The sequence below is a fragment of the Papilio machaon genome, chromosome 16 (genome assembly GCF_912999745.1).
Source record: "Papilio machaon chromosome 16, ilPapMach1.1, whole genome shotgun sequence".
Taxonomy (NCBI): Eukaryota; Metazoa; Arthropoda; class Insecta; order Lepidoptera; family Papilionidae; genus Papilio; species Papilio machaon.
In genome coordinates this window covers 6,997,992-7,023,053 of record NC_060001.1, presented here as the reverse complement: position 1 = coordinate 7,023,053, position 25,062 = coordinate 6,997,992, and the positions used below count along the sequence as shown (strand labels likewise).

General features: G+C 33.0%; 4 protein-coding genes across 4 annotated transcripts; 2 read left to right on the top strand and 2 right to left on the bottom strand.

The window, feature by feature from the left end:
- Positions 1-3,851: 3,851 nt before the first annotated feature.
- LOC106716679 (pupal cuticle protein 36) lies at positions 3,852-5,363 on the top strand. The gene is made up of 3 exons (XM_045681587.1): positions 3,852-3,939; positions 4,338-4,725; positions 5,094-5,363. Exons 1-3 carry the CDS (start codon positions 3,931-3,933, stop codon positions 5,309-5,311), a joined length of 615 nt encoding a protein of 204 aa, XP_045537543.1. The 5' UTR covers positions 3,852-3,930; the 3' UTR covers positions 5,312-5,363.
- A 2,492-nt stretch (positions 5,364-7,855) lies between these two features.
- On the bottom strand, positions 7,856-9,024 carry LOC106716687 (pupal cuticle protein 36). The gene is made up of 3 exons (XM_014510255.2): positions 8,963-9,024; positions 8,181-8,571; positions 7,856-8,092 (listed from the first exon to the last, which is right to left on the bottom strand). Exons 1-3 carry the CDS (start codon positions 8,969-8,971, stop codon positions 7,875-7,877), a joined length of 618 nt encoding a protein of 205 aa, XP_014365741.2. The 5' UTR covers positions 8,972-9,024; the 3' UTR covers positions 7,856-7,874.
- Positions 9,025-12,797: 3,773 nt separating this feature from the next.
- On the top strand, positions 12,798-14,356 carry LOC106716473 (pupal cuticle protein 27). The gene is made up of 4 exons (XM_045681675.1): positions 12,798-12,847; positions 13,163-13,449; positions 13,763-14,011; positions 14,247-14,356. Exons 1-4 carry the CDS (start codon positions 12,798-12,800, stop codon positions 14,354-14,356), a joined length of 696 nt encoding a protein of 231 aa, XP_045537631.1.
- A 1,370-nt stretch (positions 14,357-15,726) lies between these two features.
- On the bottom strand, positions 15,727-22,639 carry LOC106716770 (cuticle protein 3). Its single transcript, XM_014510363.2, has 4 exons — positions 22,538-22,639; positions 20,315-20,503; positions 17,954-18,152; positions 15,727-15,889 (listed from the first exon to the last, which is right to left on the bottom strand). The coding sequence occupies exons 1-4, from the start codon at positions 22,622-22,624 to the stop codon at positions 15,801-15,803; spliced, it is 564 nt and encodes a 187-aa protein (XP_014365849.2). The 5' UTR covers positions 22,625-22,639; the 3' UTR covers positions 15,727-15,800.
- Positions 22,640-25,062: the final 2,423 nt, after the last annotated feature.

The window sequence follows — 25,062 nt, the reverse complement described above, 5'->3', positions numbered from 1 at the left end:
ATACAATTTTTAACAGAAACTTCACCTGTTACTTCGTCAGTGCCAAATTTATGTGTAAAAATGTGTAAAAAAAAGTAGCCTATAATATGCCCGCGTGTAACAGTTACCTTCCCGCCCAAATCCCGTCAAAATCGGTCCAGCCGTTCTTGAGATTACCCGGAACAAATGCGGCCTTGCTGACAGACATTCAGTCACGCAGACAGAAATTTAAAAAAAAATATTTATCGTTAACAGCAACGCGAACACAACATGTGTATCAAAAAAATTTTTTAATTATAGGCACTCAATTTTTATTAATATGTTTAATAACAGTAATGAATATTATTACAAGACTAACCGTGGGTTTTTCAGACCAAAATCTCCGTTTAAAACTTATTGTTATTTCTGTTTTGTCAAGGTGACAGACAGAGATGACGATCTGTTTAATACAAAGATTTTAATCTCAGAAGCCCACGGTAAGTCATTATGTGTTGAGATAACACATTATATAAATTTGCCACTTATTGAATTATAAAAAAAGGCAAAGCTTGACGCTTCCGTTTATGTTAGAAACATGACAGGCGCTGAGTGATTTTAAGTTTTTTTATAAGAGCCAAATTAATTGGTTATTTAACATACTCATTAAGTATGTACTTAATATGAATAATAATATTTTAAACATCTTTAATACACATTAAATATTTATAAATCGATTCAAATTTAAATGTAACAAACAAAAGGTGATCACAGATTTAATACGTGTAGAAAGTCTTTGAAATCTTTGTTTAATTACATTATTTTATTTTTGCTGCAATTTCATTTAAGGGCGTAATACTTCAATCGGTCTTTCAGTCTTAATACTTCATGATTTGAATAAATAAATAAAATAAAAAAAAAACACTTTTATAACATCACGCGATGGCCTTTATGAGGTGAACTAAATAACAAGTTAAATGAGAAATAATTGCGGGCGAGTAAAACCGCTAGGCATAGCTAGTTTCTGTACTGAAATGAACAGAGCATCTACCTTTTGGTTAACACTGGTGTTCACGACTTTAAATGAATAACGATCGATCGTCAATTATTTATTATGATTATATTAAGCTCGTGACACACTGAGTGTAAGGGACGGGTTTGCGTGATGTGGTACTGAATGTTCCCAATTAGGTTGATTCCGTGACTGTCTCGGTTACTTTATGTTAATTATTTACTCAAGGTAGACACGTGAATTAGGTGAGAATTGTATTTGATGCATTTTATTCAAACTATATACGATTACTTTCTAAATAAGTCTTATAAAGCCTTATTTGAATCGATAGATTAATTAAATCCGGTTCAAAGTTATGTATTGTATAATTTTAAAAAACTGTAGACTACTAGAACTATAAATAATAGGAGTTTGTGCTTTAACTTTTCTTTGATGTAAAACGACTTGTATAGTCCAAGAAACACATCGAACCCGAGATCGAAATCGATTGAGAGAGGCGCTACTATCATAATTTGTTTAGTAAGAAAATATTGAAAAGTAATTTGGGTGAAAATTACATCAAAGAAAAAACATAATAAGACAGTTATGATACTTTATTGACATTGATAGGGGGTTGCTATAGAACTACTGTAATTTAGTGTCATCTATGTCCACAGCTCCCATAGTAACTAATCTGGTAATAATAATGAATTAACAACCCAATCCGGGGCTCCTGTGTAAGCACTAGAGTTACTCTTACACGCCATAAAAGTCATAAAAGAAAATTATATCCATCATGTCAGTAACTTCGTGAACAAAAGCGTATTATGCACCATCAAAATTGTCTACGAAACTAGATGCATCGTTAATTTGAAACGTGCTTAAATACTAACGAACAAAAATATTTTTTTGATGAACGAATTATTGAAGTTCACGTTTTGATGAATACTTCTTGTATTTTTTCAACGTCTCGATGCTCGTATTTGATTACGTTTGTATTCGCGAAACAAAGACATTCAAGATTTATCTTACTAATATTACAAATTCAAATGTTTAGTTTAGATGGATGGATGGATGTTTATTTGAAGGTATATCCGGAACGGTTCAACGGGTCTTGATAAAATTTGGCATAGATATAGAACATAGTCAGGGAGAACACATAGGCTACTTATTAAGTTTTTTTTTTAAATTCCAAGCAGAAATAGTCGCGGTCGACAGCTAGTGTATCTATAAACGTGACATTACAGACCGTGATTCCGTACCAGCTTTCGTCCATAATCATATTTCGAACGCCCGCTCTATTACAGATTTATTTGATACTCTATGCGAAACGATTCAGGCGTGTCCGCATCAATTTAAGCACTTTATTAACGCCGCGAAATTCTATATTTGTTAGTTGATATATATGTTGCGTTATATGTATTAGGTTTCAATAAACATAATATATTTCAACACTGACTTTTGACAATATTTCACAGCTGTATCATGGAATATTAATATACTAGCTTTTACCCGCGACTCCGTCCGCGCGGAATAAAAAATAGAAATCGGGGTAAAAACTATCCTATGTCCGTTTCCTGGTTCTAAGCTACCTGCTCACCAATTTTCAGTCAAACCGATTCAGCCGTTTTTGAGTTATAAATAGTGTAACTAACACGACTTTCTTTTATATATATAGATGGCAGAAAAAAGAAAACTTGTATTTTGCCATCGAGATACATTAAAAGCCCTTAGTATTATTGTTACTTGAAATATTACTAATAAAGTTTAGAATATCTAGTGGATTATTAAATAGAGCAAGATATTTAAAATTGATTTAATTAATCTAAATAAATTCCAGATTGTAAAATCGTTTTTTTTATTTAAGAATAGGGTGCGAACGAGTAGGGTTTAAATTAAAAGAGGTCACCGAAGCCGATGGACATCCCCAACATCAGAGGAACCGCGAAGTACGCTGGCTTGAAGGGCCCTAAGTTGTTTGGAAATAATGCCGAGGATAGATCATTCCATAACGCCGCAGTGCGAGGCAGGAATTGCCGCGAAAACCGAACGGTTGAAGATTGCCATCTATTAAGGTGGTGTAGATGGTAAATGGCGCCATTAAAAATATTTATTAAGAAGATATTTATTCTGTTTAGCGTTCTGTTGAGCGTCGGTGGATCAGGGATTAAGCACTTGATTTGCAATCTGCAGGTCCTGAGTTCGAATACCGCCAGATACCAATGTGTTTTTCGATTTTCGATTTTCATATGTACATTTATCCGAGGTTCGTACGGTGAACGAAAACATCGTGATGCAACCTGCACATTTGTGTGAATTCCCGGGAGAAAAATACGGCGACGTGGCTCGCCACCCGTCACGTTCCGTCTCCCGAAATGGCGAAAAGTGGATTGCGAAAGTTCATTTGGCCACAAAATGGAGGTTCGTGATCTTTGCCTACCTCTGGGTTATAGGTGTTTGTTGTGTATTATTCTTTTTAATAATAATAAAAAATCAAGAGACATCAATGTTCCAAAACAGTTTCCAGCTCCTAAAAATCTACTATACTCGTATTGTAGACAGAAAACTATTATTACCTAATTGCCTTCCGTTCGTGGTTAGCAATGAAATCTATTGGCGTCGAACAAAACAATGCTGATAAGAGTTAGGACAGCTTTCGTAAGGTCCATTCGAACAGTTGTTACATTGCTAAAATTAATTGATACCCTATCCTTGGTAAAGTGCGTATACATTGACAAGTCGAGGTCGAGTCATCACGTTTGTGCAGAAAAAAACTATAGCAACTAATTACTTAAAAATACATATCGTAACTCGAATATAATCGTTCATTACCATCGCTATGAAACTATGACGTCAACGTTCGTGAGATGTTCAGGATTAGCTTCAGTTTTGGTATATATTGGGTCAATTCGTCTTACAGTATCACAGTTTTGTGTGAGCTTCACATTTGGCAGTACCTCTCCAGCTTTAACAAAGACATCAAAATGAAATTGGTAAAGATTACTTAAATATATATTTGTTTAATTCTAAAGAAAAATTATCTTTTTTCTAATTTAATTTTGTTGACGTAAAGCCGCAAATTCCAGTGGATTTTTTTTTAATTTCATCCATAAATATATTTAATGAATATTATAACTTTATACATTATTAACAATATTCTACTTTATTTTAAATTTAATTGAAGGTACATAATCGAATCGATAACTGTAGCTAATAATATGTGATTCATTAAAAATAGACTGTAATAGTGAATTTTATTTGGCATTATTTATCCCAAATATTCAAATTGTATCAGTTAAATGATTCTTACTTTTGTTGCTACTAGATTAAAACGGTGGTAGTTTATTCTAATAATTTCATTTTCAATAATTATTCAATGTTTTCCTTCTAGTTCATTGCCGCCGCTTTGGTCGCTGTGTGCGCCGCTGGTCGGCTCGAACATCTCGAGCGCTCCTACTTGCCTCCCGACAGCAGCAACAATCTAGGATTCGGTGCAAATGGCCGTTCGCAAAACGGCTTCGGTTCTAACGGACAGAGTAACCAAGGTTTTGGCTCTCATGGACCGTCTAGCAACTCCTTCGGCTCCGGTTCTAACGGCGGTTCTCACAGCGCCTTCGGTTCAAACGGTGGTTCCAATTCTGGCTTTGGTTCCAATGGCAATGGTTTCGGTTCATCTAACGGAAATGGATTTGGTGCTGCCACATCGAACCAATACTTGCCACCTAACTACAGCACATCTGGATCTAACGGATTTGCTAGAAGTGGATCTTCTTTAGGAGGTATTGTTTCGAATTTATCGTTATAATGCATCTATGGATTTGGCATGGCAATTAACACAACAATGTTATAAAAACAGGAAACTAACGCTCGTATCCCAGAGGGGTAGGCTAGAGACCAGGGAATTCGATTTCGCACGGTCCTGACACAAATCTCTCGCGTCTTCTACATTCATACATTTTCGAATACATGCACGTAGATTATTTCATCAATATGCATATTATAATCTATTTTATAATGTTTTTTGAAATTTATTATTTAACTTGAATTTTATAGATTTGTTGAGTTAGTTTAAGCCTTCACGTAAATTTCTTCTAGTCCTGTTTAATTTGTCAACCACTTGTACTCATTTTTAATTTTACTTTTACAGCCCCGAGCACCCAGTACGGTACTCCATCGTTTGGCAATAACAACGGAGCACAGGGCGGGTCTCAGTACTCGCAGGGCGCTGGTCAGTACGCGCAGGGACGCACTCAGCCCGGCGCCGGCGCCGGCGTCAACAACCAGTACCTGGCGCCCTCGCGCTCCAACTCCTTCCAGAACATTCCTCAGCAGAGCTTTGATGAGCAGACCGGCTACCACTACTAATGAACATAAGTCCTTTGTAACAGCTTAGCTAATGTGATTGTGTTCTCTGAATGTTATATACTTGAATATATTTACTCGTATTATTATTATTTTTTTTATCTCATCCCACTTAAAACATCTAATTTTATTATATCGCATCGTACTTTAAGATAATGCTGTATGGTACTAAATGACAGTAGAAGTTTGACATTAGCTTATCGTTGGCACAGTTACCTTATGAACGTATTCACGTAAATGGAACAAAAAACTGACGATATACCAAATTTTGGATAGCATTAAGTTAACGTCAGTTATTAATAACTTTTAGCAAGTTATCAATGTTCTGATAGAGTTAATTATAATAAAAAATCTCCAATTTAATCGTTATGCAAAATTCAAAGACTCAATCTTATATATAAAATTCTCGTGTCAAATTGTTCGAACTTGAACTCCTCCGAAACCCCCCCCCATTTAGTTTTTTTTTTAACTGCGCGCGGACGGAGTCGCCGGCGACAGCTAGTTTATTTATAAATATTTAAGACATTAGAAAGGGATCCTATTAAAAAGTTGAAACTTCTACGCATATATATGTACATTATGATTTAATATTAGGTAAAAACCCAATCAGAGCCTGAAAAGTGGATCCATCAAAAGAAGTCAACAATCAAGTGATTGTCTTCTTTTGTCGTTAGTTTCTATACTCGATGACGTCTCTTATGCATTTGTTCTTTTTATTCTTACTATGTTTTCTATTAGCGATTACGAAGCAACAACATCCGTAATACCTTGTTTGACATGTTGCATTGTGTCATGCATCCCCAAAACTACTTAATTAACGTACCCGTTGTACGAGTTTGTGCTTTATTTCCATGGCTTAAAGTTGATTTTAAATTAAATATACTTCAAACATCATGTTTCCCTGGTACACGACTGGTCACAAATGATTTACGACGAAATTGTGTGATATTAAAGTATACTTTTATAGCCTTACTAGCTGTCGCCCGCGACTCCGTCCGCGCGCAGTTAAAAAAAAATGGGGGGGGGGTTATGAAAAATAGATGTTAGCCGATTCTCAGACCTACTGAATATGCTCACAAAATTTCATGAGAATCGGTCAAGCCGTTTCGGAGGAGTACGGTGACGAAAACTGTTACACGAGAATTTTATATATTAGATATTCAGTTAGGGCTGTTTTGAAATAACAATATAGGTGTACACAGCAGTACTCACACTATGCAACGCCGGTGACACATTTTACGTTTTATTTTGTATGAAATTATGAATCTACATAATATATCGAGGAAAGATTTGATTGTTTGTTTGTTTGCATTGAATAGGCTCCGAAACTACTGAACCGATTTGAAAAATTCTTACACTGTTAGGAAGCTACATTATCCTCGAGTGGCATATGCTATATTTATTACTAGATTTTTTTTATTCCGCAGGCAACTGGTATTGTATTATAAAATTGAAACTTTAGAGTAGCTCTTCGTTATCTGCGATCAAGTGTCTGGGCAGGTGGGTCCAGGTAGGTCTAGGGACAATTGCGGAAAGCAAGCGCAAGGGTGTACTACCACCGCACACCTCACCGATGCCTAAAATTATTTTCTACGCAGCGTAGTATACAAAATTTGGATGTTAGTAAACAATGTCAATAGACATAATTTTAAATCACGGTCACACTCAATTCTGGATCTCGCTATGAAGAGTTATTGCATGACATCGACCAATTAGAATTTTTTTCTAATCTTTTAATTGTAATTGGTATTTGAAAATTCAATAACTTAGATGTGTAAAAATACAAATAGAATTTATAAAATAAAATCTTATGTTTTTACTGTTTTATGGCTAAAACAAATCAGGTCGCATACTCTAAAATAAATGGATCAATGTATACTGATTCAGTCAAGTCAGTCAGATTCAGAATCGCGGGCGACAGCTAGTTAAATATAACGATTTTATAAAAAAACACGATATAAGAAAAATTGTAGTAAGACTACTGAACCAAACTGTACTAAAAATGAACCACATGAACCCAAAAGAGGACCAAGCCAAATCCTCTTCAAATTGTAATTCGATTAAACAATTTATAAAGTATAATTTGCAAAGCGTAGATCTTAAAATACGGTTAGTTCTATTTTCTATCTAATAAGATATTGTATAATAAAAAAAATAACTTACTGTAGGAGATATTAAATTAGAGTAACATTTTGAAGAGTAACAAACTAGGATTTCGCAGTAACCTTGGCTTCGATTTAACGAAGACCATTACTCACGTACTGTGTGATCCATTTTCAAACCAATTTAATAAACTGCATACTAGTTCATCCTCCAAACACTACGTCGTTAAAAGTAGGTACTAATTTAATGATTTTAAAAATATTTTCATTAATTAGACTATAATAAGAAAAAAAATATTTTGTCGCTTTTTTAGCTTAAAACAAATCAAAAAATTTTAACTACCGCTCTCTCCCAATCTCTTTTTTCATAAAAATAAAAAACATATGATTATTATTGAGTATTAATATATTTCACATACACATAACACAATCACATTATCTAAGAGGTTTCAAAGTAGTGATCTTTAGTAGTGGTAGCCGGATTGCTCGTCGAAGCTCTGCTGGGGAATGTTCTGGAAGGAGTTGGAGCGTGCAGGCGCCAGGTACTGGTTGCTGAGACCGGCGCCGGGTTGAGTACGGCCCTGCGCATGCTGACCCGCGTTCTGCGAGTACTGAGAGCCGCCTTGTCCGCCGAATCCATTGTTGTTGCCAAAGGATGTGGTACCGTACTGAGTGTTCGGGGCTGTAAAGATAGAAATAGTAAAGAAATTGTTACTAAACTACTAAATAAACTACTAAAGTGAAAAAAATACGTTATTAAACATTTATACCTCTGAAAGAAGAAGATCCGCTTCTAGCAAAGCCATTAGATCCAGCTGAGCTATAATTAGGTGGCAAGTACTGGTTTGATGTGGCAGCACCAAATCCATTTCCATTCGATGAACCCAAGCCATTGCCGATTGAGCGGAAGCCAGCATCGGAACCTCCGTTCGAACCGAAGGCGCCGTGTGAACCGCCGTTAGAACCAGAGCCGAAGGAGTCGCCCGATGAACCTTGGGATCCAAAACCGTGGATACCCTGTCCATTGGAACCGAAGCCGTTTTGTGAACGACCATTAGCACCGAATCCTACACTGTTGCTGCTGTCAGGAGGCAAATAGGAGCGCTCGAGGTGTTCGAGTCGACCAGCGGAGCACACAGCGACCAAAGCGGCAACAATGAACTAAGAACAGAAGAATAATAATTTTAAAACGTACCTCGATAAGGGATAAGATTTACAAATTATGAGACTTAAAAAGAGTTCTAAATATTCGGATTTCATAGTGTTATTTTATATTTTAGTTGGAAATAATTCTGACCTGTCACTTCGTTTGAAACTAAGATAATGTTACAAGATAGAATAACTGTAAGATGATATGATATTGGTTAATCTTAGTTAAATTTTATAAAAATATTCGAATTTATTACATCAACAATGAATCTAGAAAATTATGAAAGCGCTGTAATGGTTAATAATCAGTAAGTTCTCGAAGGTAAAATACTTTGGGAATAAAATTTTCTTCAATCAAACTAAAGTTAATTCAATTTTATAATAGAATAGTACAATTTGTTACCAATTTCATTTTGATAAATTCGTTGAAGCTGGAGAGGTACTGCCAAATGTGAAGCTAACACAAAACTGTGATACTGCAAGACGAATTGACCCAATATATACCAAAACTGAAGCTAATCCTGAACATCTCACGAATGTTGACGTCATAGTTTCATATCGTTGATAATGAACGATTATATCAGAGTTATAAGATGCATGGTCTAGTAATTAGTTGCTATAGTTTTTTTCGGCTCCCAAACGTGATGACTTGACCTCGTCTTGTCAATGAAGTACGTACATTACCAAGGATAACGTATAAATTAATTACAACTACTTGATTATTGTTAGAATGGATTTCAATCGAAAGCTGTCCGACCATTATCAAAGTATTGTTCCGATGTGTACTAATTATTATTTACTAGCTAATGGATGAATAGAATCATCAATCTATAATATAATTTTTTTCTTTTGGTACGAGTCCTCCGAATAAGGGCAAATGTGCAAATCGACAACTTTTCAGGAGAGGCTCTCAAAGTTTCACAAAGTAAAAAAAAGTAAAAATCATTAATTTGTTACTTTGGCCCATATACATATGAAACATCGTTTTAATGAGCTTTTACAAGTGCCCTCCTTGTCTTGTATCGTTATTGGAACGAAGTTCCTTATCGCGCGTTGTGAAAGGGGGCTAGACGGAAAAAAATCTTACGAAAAGTTGTCACGACACTTTTTGCTATAGACGAATGAGCGCTACTTCACCATGGCAACGACGTGACAATATATAACGAAAATTCATAGAAATAAAATGTACTTCTTGTGAAGACTTAAGTTTTTTATTCATAGAATAAACATTGGTTCCTTCACTAATTAATCGAAAGGAACTTCGTTCCATCCGGGTGTCCCTTGACACCTCTCAAGTTTTTTTTTATAGACGTAGAAAAATTCAAACTTTTTATTATTTTTTCCAAAGATTTCAAAACCCTGAGATGTTTTGTATGTTATAAAAATGTTATCAATGTTATAAATGCTAATATTTAGAAGAATAGATGTTTGTTAGAAGGTATCTACAGAACGGCTGCATGGATCTCTATTAAATTTGGTAAAGATGTAGAGCATAGTCTGGAAGAACACATAAGCTAATAATTAAGTTTTTTTAAATTCCGCGTGTACGAAGTCACGGTAACAGCTAGTTTTAAAATAAAATAAGGATTTTTTACTAATTAAATTCGGCAATTTTATGTATTTAAAAATTTATAATTTTTTTTATGTTGCGTCTGTACGTGTTGATTAATTTGTTACGATTTTTAACACATGTTTTTGTTGTTATTAATTATACTCGACTATATTTATATTAAAAAAAAACTGTTTTAAAATCATCATCGTGCATAGCTTACTATTATTATAAATGCGAATGTTTAGATGGATGTATGTTTGTTTGAATGTATCTCCAGAACGGCTGAACGAATCTTGATGAAATTTGGCATAAATGTAGAACATAGTCTGATAGAACACATAGGCTATTTATAAAGTTTTTTTTCAATGCCGCACGGACCGAGTCGCGGGCGACAGCTAGTAATACTATACACATAAGGTATTAGTAGTTGAAAAAGTAACATGCATAGTAATCGACAAATATCTATAAACTGGCGATTAAATGTTAATTCACTCAATTTATGTTCCTGTTATTAAAGTTAAAAGCTCACAAATTTAATAAAAAATTTCTCGATGACGATACGATGGCGATTGTCGCAAATTTTCGTGCTAGGCCCACAGTCCTATAATTTTCTTAATAAAAATTTGCATCTTTATGAAGCGCCTAGATGAAAAATAGGCACCTAGATGCCTATTTTTCCCTATTATTTATAAAATTCAACCATCGAATCTCGTACTATAATTCCTTCTTATTGTGGTCTTCTAATAAATCGATTCAATTTACATAAACACTGCGTTCATGTTTACATCCAACGATCAATCTGTATGCAACAAATCACAGTAGTTGGTCAGGTAGCGATTTGACCCATGGGTTTATGCGTTTAAATTTTAAACTACAGTTACTGGTACCGAACGATTGAAAACTTCGTCAATTTATAATCTTACGAATGACATTATACACTGAGTGCAAATTAAAAATAAGAACACATCATTGATTTCTATTCTTAATGTAATCTTTTAAGTTGAGAAAACAAAATCACAATTTGATTATTAGCTTCGAGATAAAAAATGTGACAAGACAAACTATAAATTACTTGAATTCTTAATTTGCCGTTAGTTTATAAAATGACTAGTAAGATTATGTACTGACAAAGTTATCCAGAGATCGTTGTCGTAGCTACAATGTAGAACCAAAGGTAACCTGTAGGACAACCTTGTCTGTAAAAGTAGAAGTAAAATTATACCTGTTCGATCTCACCTCACAAATTGTGTGTTTAAGGCCATTTACTTGATCGTCTAAAATTACAACCGCGTAGGTTAGAAGTCGTTGTATTCAGTTACATTCATAATAGTGATTAATTCGTCCAATAGACATGTGACTATCTAACTAAAGTTACTGTATCTCATGAACGAAAAATATCATGTCAGTTATTTTTTTTTTCTATACGACTTAAGTAGTTGATAGTGTGATCCCGTTAGTCCTTATTGGTGTTCATGTTTTATCTTAAGTAAAAAGTGTGAAATTTGTCATAGAATCTATATAAAGTCTAATCTTTGTGTACTCAACTTTTTATATAAACACAATTTTAAATCATTCATACGCAAAAATAACATGAGAAATTTCGAACTAGTAGGCTGTGAGATATCATGTCCCTTAAAGATTTATTAATTTGTCATGTCCGTAGGTACAGATTAATATAAATCCGTCATATAATTTTTCCTATATCGGACAAGCTAAAAGATTTCCTGTAGTAGAATAGTACCTATGTAGAATAGTTTATTGTTAACTATGAGCAAAAAAGCTCGAAGAAACGGATGCGTTGCCAAGCTATTATTTTTTTTTTTAGAAATATTAAGTAATTACTTTTCAATTAGACAACATTTATATCTCTAATAAGTTCATTAGATAAAAAAAAATATGCTAATCAAGGACTGACAGTTTAATTTCGAAAACTTGTAAAAATCATTTTAAAAATAAGAAGTATGCCATCTTTTATTCAATTTCTAGGACATTAACCATTTACGTTTACCCAATACTTCCAATCTTTGAAGTAGTATAGTTTGTACATAGATGGCGCTTATACCATATCGATAAAAAATATTTCTTTTCCAACCGTAGGTTTCTGAGATCAAAATCCCCGTTAGAAACATATTGATATCTCTGTTTTGTCAAAGATAATGACAGGGATGACGATATGTTTATACAAAGATTTGGTCTCAGAAACCAACGGTAACATATTGTTAAAAAAAGTAATAAATACACTTGATAGCGTTTTCTTCCTTTTATGTATACTATAGGCTACTACTACATACTACTAAATACTCTATGGTAAGGTTTTGTAAATATCTATAGTTATCGGTGATCACATAACATTAGTCGATTGCTACTCGTTTTGTTTCTTATTAAAAAGTATACCGAAAATGAAAAAAAAAAACATTGATCAAAATTAAAAAAAAATCTATCTATGTTTATTCTACGTTGGGATGAAAAGAATGATTATTGTTGATAACAAAGTTTTTTACATCATAAGGTAGTAAATGAGCAAGCGTCTACCTGAATACGTCGAAATAGGGAAGCGATCGCTGCCCATAGATATTCATATTCCAAATGCATTGCATACCTTTAATTGACGGAGAAAAGCACAGAAAGAGGATATTTTCCCTTCATATGAAGATATTTAGTTAAAGAAATAAACGCAATTATACCCATGACCCTGATCAAGTTTTCGCATTCTTCGAAAGTAAAGCTCTTCCGAAAGTAATTGAACAGTCAAGGTTTACAATTAAATCGATGTCATCCGATAATATCCAGTTCGATACTTTAAATGGTTTTCGGGTTTTATATAAAAGTGTAAAATTAGTATCTTGATCACAGTACATCTCCACACTTCTTTGTCTGCACTGTACAAAACCGTCTGGACAACATGAAATTTGTAAGTTTTCATTTTGAAATTTTTCAATCAATTGAAAGAAATTTGGATTGAATAAATCAGGATAAGTACTAAGAAACTATCAACCAATTGTTGTTCTTTAGATTTATAAGCAGATCCTTTGTAAATTTATTTCGAAACAGATCTCATTTGTTTTTTGAATTAAAACTAAAAGAAAAAAAATTGTTCCAGATTGTTATGTCCACGATCATCGCTGTGGCAGCGGCAGCCAAGCTTCCCTCAAGTAACTATCTACCTCCTAACCAAGGAAGTTCAACATCAAACAGTTATTTACCACCAAACCAAGGAGGTAACATTGGCATAGGATCTTCAGCTGGTGGTACTTATGGAACAGGGAATAGACGTCCGCAGCAAGAAATAGAAAAGAACGCTGTTATTCTGCAACACAATCAGGAAATAGACGAAAATGGTAAGGCTAATTTTTATACGAATAGTAGATTCATGTAATGTTTATTTTATAAGTAACTTTACAGTTAGGATGAGGAATCCCGACCCCGAATAAAAGCACTGATACGAGTAACAGATGCATAATTAATAAAGTGCACTGACTGCGTACGAGTATACAGATTCAAAATTATTCTAGGACTAGTGCCCAAAATTCGATTGCTTGGTTTGATAATTCTTAAGGCGTAGATAAAGTTGTAATAAATTAGATTGTACAAAAAGAAAATAGCTTGCAGTTTAAGAGTAAAGTAAATTTTGGTAATTTATTCCGTTTCCAGGTTTCCGTTACTCGTACGAAACATCAAACGGTATACGAGCTGAAGAAGCTGGCGATGCATCTCAAAGTCAAGGAGGTTTTGCATACAAGGGCGATGATGGGAACGTTTACTCCATAACATTTACAGCAGGAGAAGGTGGTTTCCGTCCTCAAGGTGCTCATTTACCAGTAGCTCCTCCAACTCCTGAAGCTATACTTGCAGCATTGGAGCAGAATGCTAAGGATGAAGCGGCTGGGATATTTGATGATGGTAATTTACTTCCTCAATTTTTGCTACAATTCTTCTATAATAAGACTGAGTTAGATCCTTACTTAATACAACTAGAGAGTTTTAGATGCTTTGCTGAACATTAGAAAATCATTTAAATCAAATAATTCTAATTTGTGCTAAGATTCTTCCTAAAATCAATTATTTGAATAAATTTTGACTGTTATTTTTTTAATAATATAATTACCCTATGGTCTGAAAAGTTTTTTACTTGCAGGTCAGTATCATCCGGAACAATCGGGCAATCGCAGACCTGGCCAGAGCGGCTATGGAAGTACTTCGTCAGGTTCCGGAAATTTCAACGCCAACACTGGATATACTTATTGATGTCAAATTCATTGAAATAGAAGGATCAAATGCAATAAAACCTTCAGTTATTTAATAAATAGAATATTTAAAACAACAAACAGTTTTGTTACTTCAGAATTATTTTTATGCCATGTCAAGGACTCCAGTTACTTTTGCAATAGTTTATTTTGTAATAATTTTATAAAAGGTAGTTTTAGTTTTCTTAGATGGCAGCTCTGCTCGACCCCGCCACTCTTTTGTGACAACTTCCGGCGAATGGATTGAGAGTGGTGGGGTTGAAACAGCGTTTGATTATTGAGTCAGGAGCTCGGCCAGTCGTTGGATATCCGTCGATGTGATAAGTCGTCTAGTGGAATTGACCGTTAGAAATATTGAAAATGGAATAAAAGTATTCACTGTGCAATGAATTGGAGTTTTTCTTGACAATTTTGTATGAATAAAAATAAAATATATGTTGTAAAAATCAGTAAGTAGATCGCAATCTCATCCTTTAGAGCCTTAGTCATTCGGGTTATTTCTCAATAGATTTTTCCTTTTTTTATATTGAAAAAGTTAGCGCTTGACTACGATCCCACCCGATGAGGTGATGATGTGGTTTAAAGATTGTACGCGCTAGCTTTGTAGATACCTATTCACTCTACTCTTGAAGGCCCCCACATCGTACTTATCCTTTAAAGACCTTATTAGATAATGTTCCCAAGCTTTTCTGGTATATGTAGATAATTTGCCTATAGTATTATTTCGAAGTCGTTTATTTTTTAGATTGTTTTATTAATTTAAATAGCATCATCATCATCATCATCAGCTCACTATACGTCCCCACCGAGGGGCTCGGAACCTACCCCAAGTTAGGGGTGACTAGGCCATAGTCAACCACGCTGGCCAAGTGCGGGTTGGTTGACTTTACACATATCATTGAATTTCTTCTCAGATATGTGCAGGTTGCATCACGATGTTTTCCTTCACCGTCAGAAAAATAAAAGATCAAATATACGAAATTATAAAAAAAGATTTTATTCATAGAATAAATAATCGCCTCATTTTTCTTAATGGAAATCGATATGACTATAGTAATACAATTTTCTTGAATATTAAACACTATAATATGATCACGTACGCTTTCTTAGTTACTAATTAGGCAGAGAAGATTGTTATTTATTAGGAAATTTTCATTCGGAAATACAGAGCGAGCATTTTGGAAGACGTGCAATGAAGAAAGACAAAAAATGGACCATAAAATTACTGTCAATAGAAAAGATAAAACTAATTTTAAACTATCTATTGACAAGAACAATTGAAGTTACAAAGACAGTAATTTCTCAAGAAATTTATGCAATACTAATTACTGTATTCAGAAAATTGGATTTTCTTCAGATCAATATGAAGTGGTCGCTCTAAATTTCGAACAAAAATTCCATTGTAGATATATCAACGATAACTTAATACTGGCAAATTGCTAAGATTAGAATTTGTAGGCCTGTCGGAATCCGGTGCTCTGAGCGCGGTACTGTTGTTGCTGGCCACCACCGTATTTACCCGGGTTGTATTGACCTGGAAATAAGGAAAAATATCATGTAACATATTTCTCAGTACAGTTGACAAAAGAAGTTTAAATTCACTTTAGAAATGTTTATTCGTCATCTCTGCTCCTTTGGTCAATAAAAGTTAATATATGAATGAAAGAACGAGGATTAAAATATATTTAAAATGTTGCATTAATATTTAAACAATTTAATTTCTACTAATTGTGTTCAAAGTTAGTTGCAGATTTAAGTTAATCAGAAATCTTTTAAATTAGAATTCTTAACGAGCTTACAAATCTTATTATAATGAACTCCATAAAAACAAAACACAATCTACATTCTTCATTAAAATCTAACTCCGCACATCATAATTTGAAATCTTCTCATAAACATAACCAACGTAGACATAACCTTGATTATGGTAACATAAACTTTATTACTATTAACATAAGATAAATAAAGTTGCAAAATAAATTGGTTGTCAGTTCTATGAATGTGATTCAGAGTGAGAGGTCATTGTGCAATATACAAAGGTCGGTGCAGTGTGTAACATCGTTGAGCCCAACTCCTGGTGCAAGGACAAAGACCGTGTGAAAACGGATGCGGGCCTATTATTTTAAATTTGGATTGTTCTTTTGTCGTAAAAACAATGTCACATTTTATAAAATTGTACCAAAAGACATCTTTAAAAATCGTATAAGGAAGCAGAGATATTTTATTCCTAAATATAAATGGAAAGAGTCTATTAAATATTTTAAAGCAACTTTAACAGAGTTAGAAGTCATCTGATTTTTAAACATAGTCTAGATTATAGATATGCTACTTTAGTTATTGGGATAAATATTAACTGCCAAATAAATATAGCAAAAAAGTAATTCCACTTCTATCTACACCGAAACTTGTTCTTAACAGGCCAGTGGTGAAAGATGCATATAATTTGTAGGTGTGGTGTAACATGTTGGCGGTCGCACGATTGTTATTTGATAATGCTAGATAACCGCATTGTTTTCGGACGTGTTCAATTCGTGATACGTACAGTATATTCAATTACGTTTGTACAAATTATTCCCAGACAAACAATTTACTAAAAAATATTGAATTTATGTACTGTTATTTCTCAGGGCATCTTTTAAGGTAACCAGTGGTAGATTTTAGAGATACAGAGGCATTATTAAGCCCTATTTAAAAAGATATAAAAATCAATGTTCTAGACAGATTTAAATGAAGTAATTTCTAAGAGAGCTACATTTTATACGTGAAAATTTCTTGTTTTTCTACTACTTGATATTGCAAATAAGACTTAGGTATATTAAGGCCATTATTTTCACATTACCCAGCAATTGCGTCGCAATATGGGCGGGATAATGTGATAGGTCAGCTGGTTAAGCCGGATAAACGCCGAGAGGAATCGACTGGCTGTTATTTACGATGTACTTTGATAATAGATTTGGTAGAAATTGCATAGATTATCAGACATTTTGATTATTTGTGACTGTGCAGAAATTCAGAGAAGCATTTGAAGTGACTTGAGTTGCTTTGCATTTAGTTAAAGCGGACAAGCTTTTTAATGAAGTAGGACACATATATATGAGCTTTAGAATTACTGACGGGTTAATTGTGCTTGACTAGATTCATAATTAAATGTAATCAATCAATGTGTTGGAAACAGCTCCGGCAAGCGTTATGCAAATCTTCATAACATTTCAACGATTGATGAACTATTGTTTTTAGGTAGACAAACAGAATTTCTAGTTAAGATATAATATGTTTCATATCTTACTAATATAATAAACGCGAAAGTTTAGATGAATGGATGGATGTTTGTTTGAAGGTATGTAACGGCTCAACGGATCTTGATAAAATTTGGCACAAATGTAGAACATAGTCTGGAAGAACACATAGGCTACTTATTACGTTCCCTATTCGCTGGCGGAAGCTAGTCTTTAGAATAAAGATAAACTTTTTAAGATTAAATTTATCAGTGGTATTATTTTACTGTTTATTTTTTTACAGTTACGAAACGTGTCGAAAAATATTCTTGTGGCGTGACGAGTGCTTTTAGTTTTTTCAATATTTACATAAAATTACTTACCATCATCAATGATACCAGCGGCTTCATCAGCAGCGTTCTGTGCTAGAGCCTTGAGGATGGCCTCTGGAGTAGGGGGAGCGGTGGGCAGATGAGCTCCCTGAGGCTGGAAGCCAGCTTGACCGGCAGAATAGCTGATGGCGTACACCTGGCCGTCATCTCCGGTGTATTGGAAGCCACCCTGAGCTTCGATACCCTCGACCTGGAAAGTTCATTAGAAACTTGGTAGGACAATATACAGTTTTTTTTTAATTCGAATTTGAATAATTTGGTATTTGAGGTAATTTGAGAACATTAGTTTTGCAGTGTCTTGAAGTTGTTATATTTGTTTTGCCCTTATTAATTTTTAAATTTTGCCTTATTATTTTGATCTGTTGTTGATTTATTTATTTTACAAAAACAGTATTTCTATAAAAGTAAAATTGCTGTATTGTTTATCTTGATTTACAATTGAATTGCAGTTTTTGTAAATTATTAAATAAATGAATATCACACATTTAATTGTGACAAGTACATCACGTAATATCTATGATTCTTATCTGATACTAGCTTTTACCCGCGACTCCGTCCGCGCGGAATAAAAAAAATGCACACAAGATAAAAAAGTTCCTATGTCCGTCTCCTAGTTCTAAGCTACCTCCCCATCAATTTTCAGCTAAATCAGTTCGACCGATCTTGTGTTATAAATAGTGTAACTAACACGACTTTCTTTTATATATATAGATTAGATTTCGAACGGTCATTCAAGTCATCTCGATGTGTTCCACATATCAGTTTACTCTTCCTAACGATGATTACATCTTGCTTTATTACAAAACTGTAACACGTTGAGTAATTCGTTATGCAAATGATAAAAAGTATATTACTACAGTCAAGGCCTATAATAAATTTAAAATTGAAATAAGTTCTACAAACATTATACATTTACAATTTTAGATTGGAAAAACGCTTACTTGATTAACTTTAGCATTTTTCGTTTTATTTTTAAATCCTGATTTGATAATACTCTTAGGGAATATCTATGCTGATTAAAGGCAACATTAATTCCATGATCAAATCTCATTCACAGAGAGGTATTCTTTCACAATGTTAGGTCAATAGCACGTATTAGATCTGACAGGTAACAGATTAAGTGCAGATATTAGTAGATGATTAAATTAATATATGTAATTACGAGTACTAGGTTAACATAAACCTTCACATCCTTTCAAAAATGATTGATTCTAGAATATGTAATTAGATATATAAGTAGGTCGTTTGCATAATGTACGCGACCTTTCGAATATCGGTCGGTAGAGTTGGCCACTGCCCTTTTCATCTTCGCAATCTAACACATGGGATCGTCGTTGACTAGGGTGACTACGTTTTAAAGGTTATATAGGACTTTATTTTTTATGTTTATTTTTTACTTGTATTTCGTTATTATATTGTCAGATATTGAATTATAATTATTACTGGTCAAATATCTCATTATTAAACAAAATTTGATTAAAATTAATCATGAAAACGACGAAAATTTACGGGTCGATTCAAAGAATGTTTGTTTAATATTCTCTCGACTTACTTTAGAAATAAACCAATCCACTAGATTTTTTTTATAATTACTAATTTAAAAAATGTTATTATAAAACACTTAGATTTATCATTAAAAAAAATCTAATTTATATCATTAAGGTCTAGTGTCACATGATCATGGTGACCCTAGCGCTCTGTACACAGGTGCGTCTCGGTTGGCATGTCATGATTCAGTTGATCTTTGACCTGTTTTAACATTTTATTTATGTGATGCAGCCTCCTGACATTTATTGGCAACATTTTTTCCACGACTATATAGACATCTTTACGTTATTACAATTATAATTAAATGTCCACTGTTGAGATTATTATAGTGACTTAGTAACAATAAGTAATAACAAAATGAAAAGATTAATATATTTTTGTTAAACAGATAATAGCGATATAATTCGTAAAGTTAATGATTATTAAGCGTCTTGGATTACTAATTCTATTTGTAGGAAAAAGCTAACTGAAGATGCCTTGTCGGCTTTTATAACACTACTAGCTGTCGCACGCGACTCCGTCCGCGCGCAGTTAAAAAAAACTTAATAGGGGTATGAAAAATAGATGTTGTCCGATTCTCAGACCTACTCAATATGCACACAAAATAACATGAGAATCGGTCAAACCGTTCCGGAGGAGTTTAATCACAAACACTGCGACACGAGAATTTTATATATTAGATATGCTCTTTTAGTGAAGAACTTTAAGTTAAATTCTTTTGTATCAATCAAAGGATTATCATTCTAAATTTGCATTTCAATTTAGTTAGTGTTCATAAAAAAATCACTCTCAATTAAATCTTACCTCCTGTCCCTGTTCTTCAGCTTTGATGCCGTTCTCAGTTTCGTAGTTGAATCTGTACGAATCTTCTTTGACGTCCGCGTCGTAAGCTAGAATGCGGGCATTCTTCTCTAAGGACGCTTGAGGCCTATTGGACTCGTATGTGGGCGCGAAAGCTGAGGCGGCGAAGCCGAACAGGGTGGCGATGAGTACCTGAAGTTAATAAGAATTAGAAGCTGTAGTAGAAGATAACCTTTAAATGTACAAGACATATGTGTATTGTGGCGTATTTTTTATTAAACTTTGCTTTGTTTTGTTATGACATAGTGCTTACTTCAGGAAGTTGCTGGAGTTGAGAAGCGTAAAATAACACACTGTTTAAGGCACTGAGCTTTCATAATTTCAGCTTATGTCAAGCAGTGAACTGACACAGGTTGGTTCCAATTCTGTTATACATACTTGACAAAAACAAATGAATAAATTGTCACTTTGACTTTCTTATTAAGTACCAAGTTATACTATGCTAACTAGTGTGCATAAACTATACAACATAAAATTCCTACATTAAGCGAATAAACGCACGTATTTTTAACAATAGAGCACATTGTTTCTTATTTAAAGGAAAAAAAAACGTAAACAAAGACGGAATAAAACGGTACGACAAAAGTACTGCATTGTTTTTAAATTGCATCTGTATTATGCATTGATTTTGTGCAGCTATTTGCGTTAATCGAAACTGCATCGCATTTAAACGGCATTTACGATGGTACTCTACGTATTTTCTTGTGCAACATCTTTCCTCATGTTCTTACATGTTAAATAATTTAGGATATGTCAGTACTATGCAAAAAATAATGAATAATTGATGAAGTAAATTATGATCATGAATTTTGGAATGAACTTTATAAGGCATATTTTTTTTATATCTTGAGGTGACAAACTAGTAAGCGGCCACCTATATACGCCAAAATAGCGAAGCAACCGCTGCCCATAGACATCCTCAATTGCAGATGCGTTGTCTAACTTTAATCGTAGGAGTGGACGCATAAGAAAAATTATATATCCCCTTCCTATGCGTTCCCTTCTCCATCAAATCTACTTCACCTTCATCCTTTACTTATAAGAAAAGAATAGGAAGGTAAAGAAGACTGATAGTTAAAAACTTTAAGATTGAGAACTTCAATTTTTTTAACTAGGTAATCATTACTGTCGTCAGGAATAGAAGCTAATGATAATCACAGAAAACTAAAAAAAATAATTTATATTAAACTTATTAGAGTAATTAATCATCATCAAGTTCTCCTTGTCCCTACGGAGGTTACTACACGATATGAACTACTCTTCCATGCATCTCTATCAGCTGTAATATCTGAATTCACTCCCTTCTTATCCCCTTTCCCACAATCCATTCATACTATCTTCTATCTTCCTCTGCGTTTCTATCCATCCTATTAACTAATACTTTGATTAACTAAATTATATTATATTATGTCTCATCATTCAGACTTCACACATGACTTAAGTGTGTTAGGAAATATTTAAAAGCATCAATTAACTAACTTAATTGCCCAGACGGCCGCTTTGTGTAATACTCTATTCACGAATTTCTAGAAATGTTGACTAATTTTATCTAAGATAGCTCTTTAACGCAATGAACTGAGTTATACATCATAAGAAATACCAGCATTGTTATTTTATTTAACGTATTGATAAGTAATTTACTAAAATTATTTTCGTAAAATGACATTTTAAAAGTTTCTGAAGCTTATTGGAACGAAGTTCCTTATCACGCGTTGTGAAAGGGGGCTAGACGGAAAAAATTCTTACGAAAAGTTGTCACGACACTTTTTGCTATAGTAAGTATGTTAACGACGAATGAGCGCTACTTCACCATGGCAACGACGTGACAATATATAACGAAAATTCATAGAAATAAAATGTACTTCTTGTGAAGACTTAAGTTTTTTATTAATAGAATAAACATTGGTTACTTCACTAATTAATTGAAAGGAACTTCGTTCCATCCGGGCGTCCCTTGACACCTCTCAAGTTTTTTTTTTACTTAAGTTATTTAATATTTTAAATAAATAAAAAAAAATTAAACTATAAAAATGTTTATTGCAAAAAAAAACATTTTAATATAAAAATGACTTGTATTAAATTGTCCCTTAGTTGTTACTTTGTAACTTAATTTATAAAAATAATATTAGCTAAGTCTAATCTATGATGATACAAGAGTGAACTCACCAGTTGCATGGCGATGTTGATGTGACAGGTCGGAGGTGAATTCTCGAATGATGTTAGTCGTAGCTTCCCTCCCCTATTTATACGCATCGCAGTATATTACAAAATTCATACAACACTATAATGGAACTACTTTTCCTAATAAATAAAATGAACTTTTGACATCTTTTTTTTTCGGATTAAACATTGATTAGACATTTTGTAGCTATTGTGTGAATTCTAGACTTTTTAAACTTTAGCTAGATTTAGTCGTTTAACCTTTTGACCTAACGGAAGCGAGATAAAGTGATGTATTGCTAAATGCATATTCCTATTTTAAATCTTGCTATTAGAGTTTCCTTTTGAAGATTCAGTGAAATATTACACTAAGGGACTACTTACGTAGGCATTACGCGACTGTGAGTGTTGACAGTTAGTAATTTAAAATAAAAATGGGGTAAACAATTGAAACTTTTTAATTGAAATTTATATTTTGAGCTTTTAAAAGAGCAATAAAATTATGAATTCTTATAAATTATTTATATGTCATACCACGAATATTATGTAATTGTTGACATATACATTTAGTATAAAAAATATATATTACTACTAGCTGTAGCACGCGACTCCGTCCGCGCGCAGTTATTAAAAAACTTAATAGAGGTCTGAAAAATAGATAGTAACTCAAATGCTCAGACCTACTAAATATGCATATGAAATTTTTATAAAAATCGTCCAAGCCGTTTCGAATGAGTATTGTAACTTATGACACGACAATTCTACAATATATTGTAAGATTTTAAACGTTTACAAATTACAATCTTAATAGTCTACGTAAGTTTTTAAAAAGTATTTTTATCGTTGACATAAAAGTTAAGATATTACAGGAAATCATGATTTATTGCTTAAGATATAGCAAAAATGAAAGCTTAAAAGAAAATAAAAATACAAATTACTTTGTACAATGATATCCGGATTCCTTAAGAAATATACAACGTATCGCGTCTTTTTTTGTAAACAGTACATATAGCCTTTTGTTATGGCTCTTATTATTTAGCTATGTGTTACTTTAAGCTTTTTCTTTTAAAACATGATATAGTTAAAACCTAATCTAAAACAAAATAAGCCTTAAAATAATAAATACAACTTTATTTATACTTTTACAAGTATAGTAATTCAATATTATACTTTAAAATATATCAATAGAAAATAAAATATAAATATTAAAGAAACTTTTTCAATTAATATTAACATCGAATAAAAGAACTGAATATTAAATTAGTGATTTAAAGTAGAATTACATTCAAAATTAGAAATAGTCTTTAGTAACTCAAATATTTACTTTATAAGTTTTTTTTTTATCATTCCAATAACTATTACGGTTATGGTATAACTAAAATAAATTTGACCTTACAAATCTAACTATACTTAGATACCATTATAAGTAATCTTTCCGATTTAAGAGCATCATTTTCGAGGTTAAATTGCATTGTGGAATAAAATCTAACGTCTTGTCTTCTCATTTTTCAGTTCGTAACGCATAATAATTTTAGTTCGTTTGTATGTTAGTATGTTGCGAACGTTTAGTATTATTAAAGGTTATTAGAACGTAGTTAGGTATAACATATTTATTAAATGCATTTATATGTCATTGAACAATTGTTAACTTAGTCATTTTGTAAAATCACTAGACTATTATTGGAAACTGTTATAAAATTGTCAACTGAAACATTGACAATTTGATAAATTATACGCTACACAACTATTACTAAATCATATTAAAATAACTTCTTAGTAAACACTCGAGAAACAAAACGTTATTATGACTGATTTCATTCAGACACAATTTGCTATTATTTCATAATATGTCTGGTCCGATTACGAACTAATAAAATGTGTTATCGCTCGGTGGCATAGTATTGGAATATAAAGTTAATTTGTGTGTTTTAAGTTATTTCCACATAAGGAGTGTCTTCACTAGCCATCTGATTTACGATAGTCTATTCGCAACTTATTTATTACTAGCTGTCGCCCGCGACTCTGTCCACGCGCAGTTAAAAAAATTTAATAGGGGTATGAAAAATAGATGTTGGCCGATTCTCAGACCTACTGAATATGCTCACAAAATTTCATGAGAATCGGTCAAGCCGTTTAGGAGGAGTACGGGAATGAACATTGTGACACGAGAATTTTATATATTAGATAATATACACTTGTTTAAATAAGCTCTCACTACAAGATCTTAACATACTTTTTTTTATTTAAAAATCCAACATACAATATCAATATAAATTAAGAAAAAAATTCCACAGTAATCTTAGTACATTAGCGTGGGTAATCAGATAGTGTAGAACTCTCATATTAATTCTACACTGAGGATCTCTCATAGTTACTACTAAATCAATTTACACTTATAAATAACAAAAGGCGTTCTTAAAATAAAAAAGACGATCGTGGTTTTATAGCCTTCACCTTTGCCATACCTTCAACATACTGAACGAAACCTATATATGTATCTTACTAATATTATAAATGCGAAAGTTTAAGTG